Source organism: Aphelocoma coerulescens, chromosome 4 (assembly GCF_041296385.1).
Source record: "Aphelocoma coerulescens isolate FSJ_1873_10779 chromosome 4, UR_Acoe_1.0, whole genome shotgun sequence".
Taxonomy (NCBI): domain Eukaryota; kingdom Metazoa; phylum Chordata; class Aves; order Passeriformes; family Corvidae; genus Aphelocoma; species Aphelocoma coerulescens.
In genome coordinates, this window is record NC_091017.1 from 25,178,835 (window position 1) to 25,194,720 (window position 15,886).

Here is a 15,886-nt window from a genome sequence, read left to right on the forward strand (position 1 = left end):
CAAAACGCTCCTCCTTTGAGTCCATATAATTAATATGAACTCAAACACGGCGCTCGCCGTGTTTAAACCACCCCACGTTCCTCGCGGAACGAGGAACGGCGCATAGTGACGGTGGTGCGGGGATGTGCGGGGATGTGCGGGGATGTGCGGGGATGCGCGGGGATGCGCGGGGATGTGCAAGGCGCACCACGCCGCACCCGCTCTCCCTCCGTCCCCCGCAGCCGCCCCCAGTACCCGGCGGGCGGCCCCACCCCAGCCCCTGTTAACAAAGGAGGCCCGAGGGGCGGCAGCCGCCGCTGCCAGCGGGCCCCGCCCCGCCGCCGCCTCCTCCCCAGCCGGGGGCGCTGCCGCCGGCCCCGCGCCGCCTCCTTTCTCCCTGCGCGGCTCCCGCCCTTCCCCGGCGGCGGCGGCGGCTCGGTGCTGCCGGGCGGGGTGTCGGGCGGGGTGTCTCCCGGCCGTGCCCGGATGTGCTGCCCTGACTCATAGCCCGCCGCACGCAGGCTCCGCGCCGTGCCGCGCCCCGCTCCGCGCACACGCCTCCCGCGCCTCCCTCCGCGCCGGCGGAGAGGCGGCGGCTGCAGGAGCAGCAGCAGCAGCAGCAGCAGCAGGAGGAGGCCGCCGCGGCGGCACCATGGGTAAGTCGCCCCAGCCCCGCGCTGTGCAGCTCCTGCCGCCACCCCTCTGTCCCCGGAGGCCGCCGCCCGCTCGTCTCCGGCGGGGCGGGAAGAGGTGGCCGGTGCAACTTTCCCATCGGCCGCCTCCCTCCCAGTGCCGGGGAGGAGGCTCGGGGCTCTGCCGAGCCCCCCCTGGTTCCCCCGGCGCTGCCGCGGCCCCTGCGGCGCAAAGTTTCCGCGGCTGGCGCTGCGCTGCTGCCGCCCGCGCCCAGCCCGGGGAGCTCCCGCACGGCACTCGCGGAGCTGGGGCTGCGTTTGGGGTTAGGGGGAAGATCAACTCCCCGGGTGCCAAGGGGGACTCAAAGCAAGGAGTTATGTAAGGCACCCCCAGAACGCTTTCCCAGTTACTGTTTGCATAATGGAGACAGGTTGGGGTAGTACGTTTAGATTGTTTTATAATCTCTGCTCATTGTTTGAGGAAGACAAGGGTCCTCGTATTTTTCCGTCTTTCAGAGCATTAATCGTGCCTAGAAATGCAGCCATGTTACCTCTGCCTTTTTTGTCTTAAGATTATAAATTAAGTAGTTTTACGCTGATTGGCGCTTGTATGGAGTGTCCAACAAATGCCACAAGAGACCAGGAAGCATGGTATTTGGGTTTTCTTAACAGAGCTGCTGGTGAATTTCTCTTGCCTTCTCCACCTCATCCTCTTGCACAAAGCTACAGCTCTCCCGGTATGAAAGAGCCACCATAAAACAGATTTTCCAGAAATCTGGCTGTAATGTAGATCCTAGGGATGGGTAGGAGGTACCCACGTTGAGCTGCCAGAGACCCAGCCAGTCTGCCAAACGTGATGGTGGGATCAAGGTTGCGGGTCCAGAGGGCAAGGAACTGTGGTTTACAACCAGTCTAAGGAGGTGGCAGCTCCTGAATTTGGCGCGGGGATTTGACATCAGCATTTCCTGTGGCCTTAGGTATATCAGTGGTTTCTTTGCAGATCACATGCATCTTTCACTTCTAACTAGAAGTTTCTATGGAAGGCAGCAGTTGCCATACCTCAGTTTTTCTGGTTGTGAAATGAAGTTAAATGCTTGTTTAACTCCTTTAAAGCACTGGGAAACCTTTGGAGAATGGTTCAAGCTAGAAGCTTCCAGGGTCAGACATGAGGAATAACTGTCAGATTTCATCAGAATTAGTTAAAACTCTAACGACGTAGTGAAAATCTCTTCTTAATGAGGGTTGAAAAGGCAAAATAACAAAATACAGTTTGCCTGTGTTTCCTGTCTCCATTCACAGAGTAAGACTATTAATGTCATCATTCTGGTCAAAGTCTAGTTGTAGCTATTTTGGCTTCCAAAATAACTTCAGGGCATCAGCTGAAACCTGCTCAGAAAAGCTGGTGCAGAATGAGCACATCACTCCTTTTTAGAGGAAACTACACTTCAGTTCCAGGCAAGTTTGTAAATAGCTTGGGAATCTGCTACGTCTTGCTGCAAAAGAGTAGTTATAATTATACTTTCAGGAAGACTGAAATAATTTTCCTGTAGAATCTGTCAGTACCTGTCCATAATTGCCCAGCGAGATTACTTGTGAAAATACCAAGGAAGGGTGTTTTTGGGCTTTTTTTGTTCTTCATGTATCAGGGTCTGATTCCACTGTCTGTAAAATCAGAGCAAACTCTTAAGTAGTCTCTGCAGCAGCTCTTGTGAGTGACAAGGATTGAAATCAGTTTCACCTTGGCTGACAACTGTAATGATTTTTCATGTCTAAGATCTGTGTTTAAGCTTATACAGTTAATGCAGTAGATGCCCTCATTCAGGTTTTAGCTTTCTTTTTGGTAACACATAGCATAAAAGCTGGAAATCCTTAGAATTAAATCAAGGATGAATTTGTTCTTCCAATGGCTTTTATATCTTTCCAGAAATCGTGCTCAACAAACAAGTGTTTGTGGCAGAGAGTGCAGTGATATCTTACGGCTAAACATATGGTCTGTTCTGTATTTATGAAGGTTGGCGTAGTATTAACTGGTTTTGTATACTAAAGATATAACATGGAAGCCCAAGCAGATATATTCTAAGTCCAATCAAAAGATTTCTGTAGTTAAAAATACTTATGTACACATGGATCTGCATTATCTTTATAGTATAGAAATATCTCTTCTGCTACACTGTTTCCATGTGTGTGTTCCTCTGAAGACATTATCATGGCAGTTGTCTTCTCCTGAAGGATAGCTGTTTCCTCTCACTGACACAGGTTCTTTCCAAAATTGTAACTTCTGTTGCTTGCATTTGTAGTTTGTAAAGCTGTGTCTGAGTAGAGTTTGAACACTATTCAACATCTGGCTTTGAGAGGTAGGTTGCCTTAAGCAGTTTTGGTGGTAGAGAACTGTCAATACTTTAGTTGGTGTGTGCACCATCACCACTTTATTTCTGTTGTTATAGAAACACTTACAGGCTTCTACTTTTCAGTTACTGATGTAATGCTTCAGTTTCACAATGAATGGTCCCTTTCCTCAGTTGATTCTTGTTTTTAACCTCAAAAAACACAAGCGGTAAACTCATGCAATCACACTGTATCCAAGAAAATCTTTCCGTTTTAGAGCAGTGGCCTATGGAGGATATTGTAAGCAGGGTGCAATTATTCCTCGGATGTAAATTAATAAAATAAAAATGAGGAGCTCTGTAACAATTTAAGCACTCAGCAGTAATCCATTGAGCCCAAAAGATGGAAAAACACCAGGTATGGGAGTTTGTATGCAGAATACAAATACAGCATACATTTGGTTTTACGGTACTTATCACTTTGTTTGAAGTGTTAGTTACAGTCTGTAATAGTGAAAGCTCATAAAAATATTCTTCCATTTTGAGAGTCCTGGTTTTGTTAGCAGGAAATGGAAGGCAGCCTCTGCTCTAACTTAAGTGTTTAGTTGGGCAACAAACTGCAAAATCAGCCTGCTAGGCTCTCTTTACAATACCTAACATTAAAGGCTCAGTGACAAAAATATGTAAGATTCCCAGTCTGTAATGTACATGGATTTGTTTTAGTACTGTCCGTTCTTGTCAGAACAAAGATTTCTATTACTGCTCTCCTCCCAGATATACTCAATTTTCTCTCCCACTTTTCCTGAAGAATTAGCACATGCAACCAGCCTGCTGGTTGTAAAACACTGAATTCAAACTGAACCACAGAACAGGGTGTAACAAACCAGTGCCTGTCTTCAGGATGATGGTTCATGAAATAGAGAAGGCAGGAGGATGTAAAGCTTCAGGCATGGCTGTGTCCAATATTGCTTTTGGGAAGATAGAGTAGATCAACATGCTTTTGATCGAAAAAAGTGTAATCAGTAGCTTCAGATGACACAAATGAAAATTAATAGAGAAACAGTCTTCCATCTTGAACTCTTTTGCAAGTTTTCTTAAATGAAATGCAAGTCTGACAAACTGCTTGGAGAAGAGTTATGTCAATTGCACAAGAAGATAATTTGTAATTCTTTTAAAGTTTTTGCTAAAACAATGAGACTTTTAACACCAGCAGCATATTAGTTCTAGCCAATCAGAATACACCAGTTTAAGCCAGTATAAAGGGTTGTGTTAGCATTTTTGAAAAAATGAGGCTGCTTTTGGCAAAAGTCTTCTCTTTAAAACATAAACAGAGAGGAAACTGCTTTTAGACTGCATCTCTTGCTTCAGTAATGTTCCTTGAAGTGTGCTTCTAAAGCAGCCAGAAAGGTTAGGTTGCTTCTGACTGACCTTCCTCAATGAATAACTGTTCCTGTGATCAGGCCAGTATTTGTGATCTTCTGTTGCTGTGTGAGGCTGAAACCAACCAATTTTGTCTTTAGGTTAAAGGCTTAATTCAAAGTATGTTTCCTGAGAACAGAAGATTCAGAGTTAGTTTCAGAAGTCTGTGAGGAATGTCTGGCTTTCTTTGGCATCAAACTAAAAGTGGAAAGGGCAGAAGAACAGCTGAAACCTGAAGGAAACAAAAGCAGTAATAATGGAAATGAGAAAGCTACCAAGACAAGAATAGAAGGGAACAAAAATCCCTTAAGGGAAATGCATGAAGGGAGAGAAATACTAGAACTAAAGATGGATGAATAGAACAGCAGAGGACAGAAATAGGAGGAAGAAAGAAGGAGTTCTACTGCATGTCCCTCCCCAAAATATAAAGAAAATAGCTATAAAATCAGATAATTATTACTTTCTGGTTTGGTTTTTTTTTTAATAGTACCAGTTGTATACTGCTGACAGTCCTTGAGAAGACTTGTAATGGTTTTCCAAGCTGGATTATTTCTGGGAGTTCTCAGAATTTAATTATATACAAATAAGTAAAACAAAAAGAAGAGATTAGCATAAATAAGTATTTGTTCAGCAAAAGGGAAAATAATGTCATTACTGTTTGACAGGAGAGAAGGCTATAGAGATTCTTCTGTGGCGTCTGTAAAGGAGGTTGGTTATTTTCCTTTCTTAACTCTGTCACAGGATGAAGTTCATGTTTTAGGATAACAAAGGGACATTAGACTGACCTAGTTACTTATGCAAGAGAAAACTCACTTTTCACTGTTGACTAGTCCACCTGGGTCTGTTCACATGCTGCTCTTGAGAAAATGAGTGTTCCTGCTGTCTTGATACTGTTGAAGGCATTAAGTTTCAGATTCTAACATGTTACCAGATTAAAATAGATTAGGAACTACATCTAAGATTCTGGAAATTAGGTGTCTTAAAATGTTAATATGTGTTCTCCAGCTAATGGAGAATTTTTTTAATGACCGTTTGAATTTTAATTAGACAAGGACCTTTTCCTACTAAGGGATTTTATAAGTAGCAACTTCCACTGCAAGGAGAATCTCCCAGGGCCTCTTTTTGTTAAATATGGTATAAAAAATTGTTTCTATTTACAGATTTTTTTATAATGGCAACCAAATGAAATTTGTTTTTGTAGAGTAAAATGGTCGTTAAAAGCCATGTATTTCTGAATGTTGAAGCTCCTTTTAGTGCAGAAACGTAGCTGATGTGAATTAGAATTTATGTGTGCTCCAGATATGCCTAATAGAATTTGTAAACCCTCTGGAACAAGTGGCTGTGGTTCAAGGAGCCTCAAAGCTGTGCACAGAGCCTGGCAACATTTATTCAGCCTGAGAACTGCATGGCTCTGGCTTAGGGAGCTTTGAAGTTGTGCAGAAACCCTGGTGATCTCATGTGGTTCTTAAGCTATAGTTCAAGTAGATTACAAAGTTGGCAGATGCCCAGAAGAATTTGTCAAATCTATAAACCAGATAACTGCTGCTCATTTTATCTCCAGGTAGAGGACAGAATTTAGTACATGATGCTTTGGGACTTGCAAATAAATAAAGCATGCCTTAACTGTACAAGTTTAAGTGGGCACGGGGAAGGTATGTGTCTTAGAAATATCCCTGACATGAAGCACTTTCAGATACATCTTCACAAATTATGATAAGAAATGTCAGTGAATAAATGTATGTATGTCTGAAGTAGTTGAAATTAACAATATGCATAAATTGACAGTGTGGATGCATGTATAAAGTTGTATTAAACTCTGCAGTTTAAAATAAATGAAGTGCTTTCATGATTTCTATTTCTAGGTCAGACAGAAACCTATCATAAAAATCATATTTACACATTCAAAAATCAGGGAAAATAAAATTAAAAATCACACTCTTGTAAAGGAAAATTTTTAGTGATCCATTTCAACAGTAGGTCCCATTTCCTTCATACTTAACAGCTCTTAAAAGCTTACTGCCTCCTGGTTGTGTATTATAGGAACATCTGAGGCATTTGTCAGTTCTGAGGTTTTATCAAAACACTGAGCTGCCCATTGTGTTAGTGATAACTCAGGGAGGTTCATGAAAGTTAATCAGTGTTTGAATTCATTCATTGGTTCCGTCCACTGATACTTACCAGCTGGACAGACACAATGATTTTGAAGACATATGCAAAACTTGTGTATAATTCAAATTTTTTGTTGACCCTTCCTATCAGTTGTCTCAGATTTGACAAGTCTTTTCAGTATCTGATTAAATCCAGTTAATCAGGTACTTTAAACTCTCCTGGTGAATAGCAGCTTTTCTTTCAGGCTTCCTGCCTATCCTCTGCAAATGTGTTTGGGAGTAAGACTGAACAGAGAGATGGAGACTGAGAAGACTGGGATTGATGGAGGAGAGCAGCTAAGCATTGTAGGATGGATGATGTGATGAGAATTGAACAAAACCTTTTAGAAATTTGTCAGGGCTGCCAGTGAACCTGTGGGGGACAGGGTTGTGCTTGGGAGACCTGGGGAGGTGACAGCATCTTGTGGTATTCTTGAGTTCTCATTTTCATTGTCGGCTGCCTGTACATTTATGGCCTTCATGATGTACTAGCATGGAGCATCAGGGCACAAAACCTGCAGTTGAAAACCCTGGTCTTATTGCCTTCTTTACCTTTTAGTAATTGCCTTTACCTCTAGAATATGTCAGTCCAGAAAGAACACCATGTACAACGGAGTACTCCTCTCTCTCTCGTCCTGTCTTCTGTACATTAGAGGTCCACACTTGGAAGAGAGCTCTTATACTCAGCACTTTACAAACTCTCTTCTACCTCATTTGCCCTTAATTATACACAGCCTGGAAACTACAATTGTACCATATGAATTAATTCTGTGAATGGAAGCTGAAAATGCTTCTAGCCTAGATCTTTCACATAAATATCAAAATCAGACAACATAAACATCTGCAAGCCTTTATAATCTCTAGGGTGAGTGAAGTGTTTGGCTGGGGAGAGCTCTGCCTGTTGCTGAGGGTGCCTTGCTCTCCAGCAGCTGGGAACTCCTCTTGGGAGCATATTTAGAAATGCTTCCTGTCTTTGATGTTGAGTATGGCAGTCCAGTGACTTTAATTAGACTATTTTAACTTTTCTAGCCTTAAATGCAACCTTACAAGTACATGCCACTATTTACAGGACCAGTAGCATACCTTCTCCTTCCTTTAGCCTTGCTAAGTTCATTCCCGTATCCCTTTTCTGTGGAGAAATCCCACTGTGTTCACTGTCAACAGCACCCAGTACCCTGCAGGCAAAGCTTGAGTTCAGTACTGCCAAATAGCTGCTTTTGCTACATGAAGGCTTTGGAACGATTCCTTAAATCAAAATGCTGTTTTATCTTGACAGCAGGAACAAAGCATGGGAAGAGAAAAGGGTTTTTAAACCAAAGCAGGATTGTACACATCTTTCTTACCTAAATCTTCCCTGTCCAGAGAATGTTTAACTTACCCCTCCTGGGCCTTTGGTGGAACTGACTGAAGTCAGTCTTCTGAGTCTGCTGTACTTGGTGATAGCATCTTCTGTAACTTACCACTTCCTTCAGCAGTCCTTTAGTGTGCACAATGGACATCACTGGAGCGCTGGTCATGGTAGAGCCCTATTATATCTAAGACACCCTGCCTTGAACCTCAGTGAGCCAGTTACGAGGAAATGCAGCAAGTGAACCTGACCATCAAGAGGAGTGGCAGTAGCAGTGTAACAGTTATGAGGTATTTTCACACTTACTGTTCTCTCTTTTTTTCCTTCTCCCTTAAGTGACTGGGAGCCACAATTTTTCCTCCTTCCTCTTCCTTGCTTGTGTGTTGAACTGATTTTAGGATCAGGGTGCTGTTTTGTGGGAGGAAAAAAAGGACAATGAGAACAGAAAACCAGTCTGTGAACACATTTGCTGTAAAAATGTCTGGTACAATCAAATTAATTTAGAAATCTTTTAATACACTTTATACAAATACAAATTTGCTCTCATCCTGCAAAGCCTGTCAGACTTTCTTATCTGTTTCTCTGCGAAGCTCAGGGAGAATATATAGACATCCTAGCTCCTGCCATATGGAATTACAGGAAAAGCAGGAAAGCATTGGTGATTGAGAGAAAGAGGAGGGACATGTATGTAAGGAGTTGCTGACAGGAACCAAGCAGGTTTGGGAGGCAGGAGGGTTGGCTCTGTTTTGTTTTTTTTTTAAGCTTTTGCAATGAAAATCCCATCAGCCATTTACAGCAAGATAGTGCTTCAGTTGAATCAAAGATAGTAAGCAATACATTTATGTGCAGTAGTGCCCAAAATACAGTGTACACTTTCCAGGCAAAGCCCACATACCTGTATCTGACGTTACATGTATTTATTCAATTCTTTTCTGTTTTGCCTAATACTCTTTTTTTACTCTTTGTACTCTCTTTTCACAGCTTTCCTATTCCTTCAGACTTGTTTATTTCATTGCCCTGTTTTCTACATCATCTTCTTCCAGTTACGTACTCTTTTCCATCTTCCCTCCTATCTCACATTCTCTCCTCATTGGGTTCTGTCTTTATTAATTAAATACATGACAGCTTCTTTGACCATATACCCTTTTCACCATCTTTGTTAAGGAAGGAATTGAAAAATTGGTGCTCAGCTTTGTAATTTCAAGAGCTGAAGTGTTTTGGTTTTTTTAATGTTCTTCTCTTTAGTTAAATATCTAGTTATTTACAACCAGCTTAAAATCATGCTTCAGTTTTGCCTAATGTACAAGAAGTGAGACTATATGAAAGAATGTATCTTGTAGGAAAGAAACTGTACAGAATTGTACAGGGTAAGTGCTATTTATGCAGCATTCTTGTACCCCCACAAAGCCTACCCACACTGAGTACCGCTGAAGTCATTGTGCTCCTGCTTTCTTGACTTGGCTGTAGTACAGCTTAAACTGTCCTATTTTGGTGAAAGCATGTAAAATGGCATGTGTCACTCCATCCTTTCATGGCATAGTAATATTGGCTCCCCAGTTTAACAGCTGGGGGAGGAATGCAGACATTGGACTGATTTTGACCATCAGAAGCACTTTTAACATGTCTTTTATTCCTACATATGATGCTATACTAATACATAGCCTCTGAAGGAACTTGCTAAATGAAGAAAGAGCTGTATTTGATGACAGATAAAACTGTTTGGTAAACTTGATTTTTCTTTCAAATTGATGGAATTATGTAGTTTACATAATTTGTTATATCAAAGAAGAAACCAATTTAACATGGAGATCATCATGTTAGAACATCCTCCTGTAAAAGGAACTGTGAGCACAGTGCCATAAGCTATTAATTTACATACAGTGACCTTTGTTGTATCTTATAGCAGCATAGAGAAAAAGGAAATACTGCATTTACAGAATAAAATTCACTTTGTAAACATTAGGTGATGACTTTTGATGCTTCCTGATAGTCCCAGAAAATGTTAGGAATTTCTCTTTGCAAGACTTCTACACATTATGCTTCACATCACACATATATTAGTGTGGACACTTCTCTGAAGGCAGGAATGGTGGAAACTAGCAAAAAGCAATTCAGTAGATTTCTTCAGAATGTAGCTTCATCCCAGACATGATCTGAAGTGCTTGCTTAGCTATGAAGGCCATAACTTCTCCCTTTACAAGGTATCATGGTTCTTTTTTTCTGCTGTTGAGAACAAGGTAGAATTTAAGTCTTCTCATGCAGTCTCAGGAGGAAAGTGGTAGAGTTCTCTTGTGAACATAAAATTTGAGTTCAGTGCATGCACCCAGCTCAAAACAGATGGCTGGAGAGAGAAATGTCCTAGATAATGCAGCACTTCAGTTTAGCAAGGGGTGGCCTGTTTGATGTTTTCCTTTTTTTCTTTAAATTGATATCATATAGTCTTTCTGATAAAAAGCAACAGCTGTGGACTACTGGATTGTTTTTAGACTGCTTTTAGCTCTGCCACTTCTGAACAGTTTTCTGTACTTCAGTGATCACAGCAGTGAGATATCTCTTGGAAATGAACGTACTCTAGCAACTATTTAAACTGCTTTATTTCTAAAATCAGAAGTTGTCATCAACAAAACAGCATCTTTGGCTGTACATAAAGAACTTGCTGGATTTTTGAAAGCTGGTCAATAGGCATATTTTAAAAATGACTTCGTTTTGGCAGGTTTTTTGAAACACAAGGCTTTTCTGCTTGACCCTTTTTATTTCTTAAAAAATATATAGATGAGCCTGTTATTTTTTTTTCCCCATCACCAGAAGTCTATTTCTTACAATCAGAAATATGCTGAGGAGCCTGCTTCCAGATTAAGATTAGACGCTCTTTGGGCGGAGATGTAAATCTGAGTTCAAGGAGTAGATATTAAACTTGAAAACTCAGAAATTCTTGCAAGCCCCTGATTTTTAAATATCTTTTAGCTCCCTGAGTTCTTGCAAAGGCAGCTTTATAACAAAAAGGCCTCTTCGGAGTTTGGTCACAACTTGGAATGAAAATATTTATGTTTTAACACTCTCTTGTCAGCATCTCAAAGAGCAACCAGAATGGGGCTTTGATGTCCACTCTGCTGCTGTGTTTATGTAACAGATTCTGTACCACTCGAGCTTTGATCATGTAGCACGTGTTGGTGTTGGACTTTGGTGTTATGTTCTAACTTTCCAAGGCTCTGTTCAAGTTTACAAGCCCAGTTCTGCTTGTTAGATAGGCAAGCATACTATTCTGCTCTGTATTTGAGGAAATAATTTGTTCCCAGAATTCAGCATATCATCTGAATCTTTTCATTCTAGATGTTTCTGCTGCTTCATCTAATGTAATCCAAGGGTAGTGTAAAACCATCAGACAAAAAAGTGCAGTTGCTTTGACATGAAAGATCTGCATGCTAAACAGAGCTTATAAAGAGGCATTGAGGCATTAATTTAATGAAAGTAAAACATATTCAGTGTCTGCTGAGACACGACTTCTTTAAATTGAATACAGCAAACTCTATCAAATGACAGGTTTACATGTATGTTGTAGACTTAAATGGTGCTGTATTGCAATCCTTAAATGACCTGGTTGCAGAGCATTTAGAAAAGGTAATCTGTTGAAACCAGCTTTGCTGCTGAAACGTCAGTGTAGTCAGATTACAGCCTCAGTTCCCCATTGCCTGTATGATGCATAAAGAGACTGCATATTTGATTTAAGATGGTATTTGGGCCAAATTGTAGCTTTTATATTCTGTCTGAGCATATATGGCCATAGGATAATGGGTAATAAAGTGATGCATAATAAAATGGCCCGTGGTGCCTTCATATTTGAAATGACTTGGTGAAGTTTCATGTTTAAATACCCATCATGGTTTAGTAGAATTAATGGCTTTATGATCTACAGACGGAGGGGGGTTTTTTTGCGGTGACTCACATCTGTGGGCGTCAGAAAAAGTTGCAGATGTTTAGCACACTGTAGAATTTGTGGCACAGGGGAATTACTTGTATTCTCAAATGACAAGTCCATTCAGCGTATCATGTTGTCAGATAAAGATGAGAAAATCTGACTTCTCGTGTATTAGAGAGAAAATGTGGACATGCCAGCAATGGGTGACAAACAGCTGCTGAAAAGAGCACTCAGCTCTGTTGTAAAAAAAATGTCCTCTGAAGAGGTATCTATAAACATTAATTCATCTAAATAACCTTTTAATTGTAAGAGTGAAGATAGTGTTTAATTCCATAAAAAGTGGAGCAGGTAAATAAAACCAAGCTTAAATTTAGCCCCCTCCCATCTGTTTCTTTAAAAAAGGGAAAACAACAAGACCAAGACAGTGGATTGTAAAAAGTTGTCTTTCTTTCTACTCCCATTCTCGTGCAGGATTTAAAGCTAGCACATTGCAAAAGGTCATGATTGACTCAGATGAGGAAATAGAAATTAAGTGAAAACTAGATTTTTACCTTGAACTCTGAAATGTGAAAGTAAACAAGTAACCTAACACGTGAAAGGCAGGCCATGCAAAAGAAATACTGCTTTGATACATATGAAAGCATTTTCTCCTAAAATGTTGTTTTCTAGTGTGACATTGTGTCATTAAAAGAGATATCAAGGTGCAAATGTGTCATAACGACAGCTAGAGTTTAATTCAGCTTTTTCAAAGGCCTGTGTTCAGACCAAAACTCCTTATTCACTTCAAAATATAAAGTTTCTAGGTATTATTTCATTATATATGCATCACTTCCTAACAATTAATAAGCTGTGAAGTTCCTAACTGCTTGCTTTAATAGGAATGTGGAGAGTTAATATACTTTTGCAACTCTACTAGTAAACAGTTCACAAAATAGCCTCTGTGGTACTTGTGTTCCATTTGTGTCATGTACACTGTCATCTCACAAATTGAGGGTTTTTTTAAAGCCTGAATTCACATTTTAAATGCATTCTTTTTCTCTTCAAATATATAAATAATTAGTAATCTTCCCTCACTATTAAAACATTGTAACAGAAATCAAGCCTCATTCAACTTCCTTTTATTTTACCTTTACAGCTGAAGACTACAGTGAAAGGGAGTCCCTCTTCCCTGTTCTTCAAAGTTGTGCTCAGATCCTTCTGGAGTAATATGAGGGACTTACCAAGCCAAGATAATTTTACATCATAGTCACCAAGTTGCTTTTTCCCAGTAGTACGACTTAGTTTGCATGGTACTTGACAATCACAGTCCATCTTTGTGTCCATGGGAGTTCAGGCAGTACCAAAACTGCATACACTGTTGAGTAAGTGCCATAGAAGAATCTCATAATAAAAATTAACAGTCTGTTAGCAAGTGAAGTGAAATAATTTTAGACGTAAAAGGAGAATTTTTACTTGTGTTTGAGACCTTTTCTTCATGAGCTCCAAATTGCTACCTGTTTTGTAGGGCAAAAGGCTACTTAATCTGTTTGGAAAGAAAAGGAAAATATGTGTTAAATGAAAGTTAGATAGCAGGAATAGTCAGATTAGGAATTTTCCAATCTGTGCTCTGCTGATTTTTGGAAGGACCAAGCAGTGACACAGCAAGACTTAGACATACCTGCACATCCTACTTGGAGACACTGTGGTAGAAACAGTGAAAGTGTTTTGAGCTGAAATTTGAAACAGGTTTATGGAATCGTAGAAGAAATACAGAACCATCATTTGGAAGGATTTTGAGGCAGTTGAACCAGGTCAGCTATGACTTAGTCTAGCTACTACTTGAAGCCTCTCTAGTTTCTGTAACATCCCCTCAGGTAGTTTCAGGCTTCCCCCTTAGCCTCCTCTTTGCCAGACTAAAGAGGTCCCCAACCTCTTACACATCACGGGTTGTGAGAGCATGACCACCTTGATAGCTCTGCCCAGTTTTTCAGTGTCCTTGATCTGGTACACACAGAACCAGACATGGAATTGTGGGAGACACAAATCCTTGCAGGCATCAAGCAGAGCCTTGATCTGCTGGTCACGCTCCTAATGTAATCAAAGTATAGTTTGCTTTATTTACTTTGGGAACATGCTGCTGCCTCATGTTTTACTTGGCATTCCCTGTAACCCCTAGATCTTTACAGCAGTCTGTTCCCAGCCTGCACTGGTGCTTGGGGTTATTCTGCTGTAGCTGCAGAATTTGACACTTACCCCTGTTGAACTTCAGGAGACTTTTGTTGAAGTCCCCAGGCTTCTGGACAGTGCCTCTGGACTCCTCTTCGGTATGCCAGCTGTTCCTCCAGATTCAGTGTTGTCTGCAAAAATTACAAATGCTTATCTGCCTTCAGCCTATACTGGTTTCAAGCACAAACTGCATACTCAAGATCTGCTGTTCGGCCAGTCTGAATAAGGCTGGTAGATTTATGTTTGACTTCTTGATAATATGTAAAGCAATGATGAACCCTTCATAACTCCAGGAAAAATAAAGTTTATTTATTTATTATATGTAAAATACAAAAACTATTTATTTATAAAGGAAAGGTAAAGTCTGTATACTTGAAAAATTCCATAGGAGTGTTGCTTAGTTACTGCTAGTGCCCTATAGTGACCACAGTTACAAGTAAACACAAGTTGCTACAAGTTAATGCAAGTGGTTAGAGGATGGCAGACCTTTGTTTGTACACACCCAACAGACTTAATTCTGCAGAATCACACTGGGGATGAAAGATGGATTATCAGGTGTAGCCTAAATAGGATTTCAGCTCTTTCTGTGCTACATTACTTATTTAGCTGATGAGAAATGCATTGAGATTGACTTGCAGCAGCAATTAATGGGAAACTGATGGGTCCAGATCTCCCAGCTTTTCTCATGAAAGCCCTACTGAGCTCCCGCTCTATCTACATGTTGTTGATGTAATCTTTTTGGATTTTAGTACAGCTTTCAGTGCTGTTTCTGTGATTCTGTGACATGACCATATTCCTTTCCAGCTAAGCAGAGGAGAGTGCATACCTTGAGCCTTCTCTGGCATGAAATACGATGAGGCAGAACATGCACTTACAAGCTCTCCTGAATCCCACAGTTCAGTCATATCCATAGTCTGTCTGTCATGGGCCACATCTCTATTAACTAGAGAGGTAAAAGCCTCTACTTAAATTAGGTTCATTTATCCCAACACATTGTGGTTTTACTTGTGTATTATTACTAATTTATTTTTTTTAGCTTCGGTAGTAAATTTTTATCAACCTGGAGCAAAGGAAGCTTTTCCAAGACAGATGAATCTATCCTTGCAAAGTTACTTGGTAGCGTCTTCCGGTTTTTATCCTTCTAGAGCACCTATGGTGTAGACCTGTAGGACAATCAAAAGTTCTGCTCAACTAGATCAGAGAATAATTCCTTTTGATAGAGGCATTTAATACTTCTCTAGTGGGACATAACTGCACTGTTTTTCAAGAGATTATCACAGTGGATGCTAGTCACAGGGAAGACAAACTTCAGTAGAAAAGGGTGGTGGTGACCAAATGTGTTTCCTAGGATATTTTAGATTTTTCAGCTCTAGTAGTTTTTAGTTCCCTCTCTCTGGGCTTTCCTGTACTCTTTTCTATAGAGGAGTCTGGCTCTGGGTACACACAAAAGTGCTGATTTAGACTGGGGGAGTGCTTAGTCTGAGAAGTTCTGATACCTAGATGAGATATAGAAGGAACTAAGCGTGTCCTTTCTGCTGGATTTATCTCAGATTTGAAATTATCAACAGTAACCAAACTACTATTCATTGTGCCCAGCTGCTTGGCTCAAAGCAACATGAGGAAGGAGAAAGTCTTCTTTTTTTTATCTTGTTCGTATTGCTGAATTATCAGTTTTCCTGATAAATATTGCTTTAAGGATCAATTGATTACTGCATTAATTAATATTATCTCAATAACATTTCATGTAATGCTTTCATGTGTTAATAAAATGGAAAGGAAGAATATTACACCTGATAATGCTCTTTTAAATTTTTATTCTTATATGCAGCTTCTGGGAGTAAATAGGATATGGTCAGCAACAATGCTGCTTTGCTCTATGCCTGCTGATACAGAAACGTCCTTTTCTTTTATTCATT

The 15,886-nt window shown here is 40.6% G+C and overlaps 1 protein-coding gene across 4 annotated transcripts in view; it reads left to right on the forward strand.

Annotated features, from left to right (window-relative positions):
* Positions 1-332: 332 nt before the first annotated feature.
* The window catches only part of RAP1GDS1 (Rap1 GTPase-GDP dissociation stimulator 1), a 90,927-nt gene continuing 75,373 nt past the window's right edge, over positions 333-15,886 (forward strand). For 3 of the 4 annotated variants that reach the window (XR_011150544.1, XM_069013124.1, XM_069013125.1), the window contains exon 1: positions 333-635. Coding sequence is in view for 3 of the 4 variants with exons in the window: in XM_069013124.1 (XP_068869225.1) it covers positions 632-635 (4 nt within the window). In the remaining variant the exon portion in view is untranslated. The remainder of the gene's footprint in view (positions 636-15,886) is intronic. The other variant, XM_069013126.1, reaches the window with a different exon arrangement.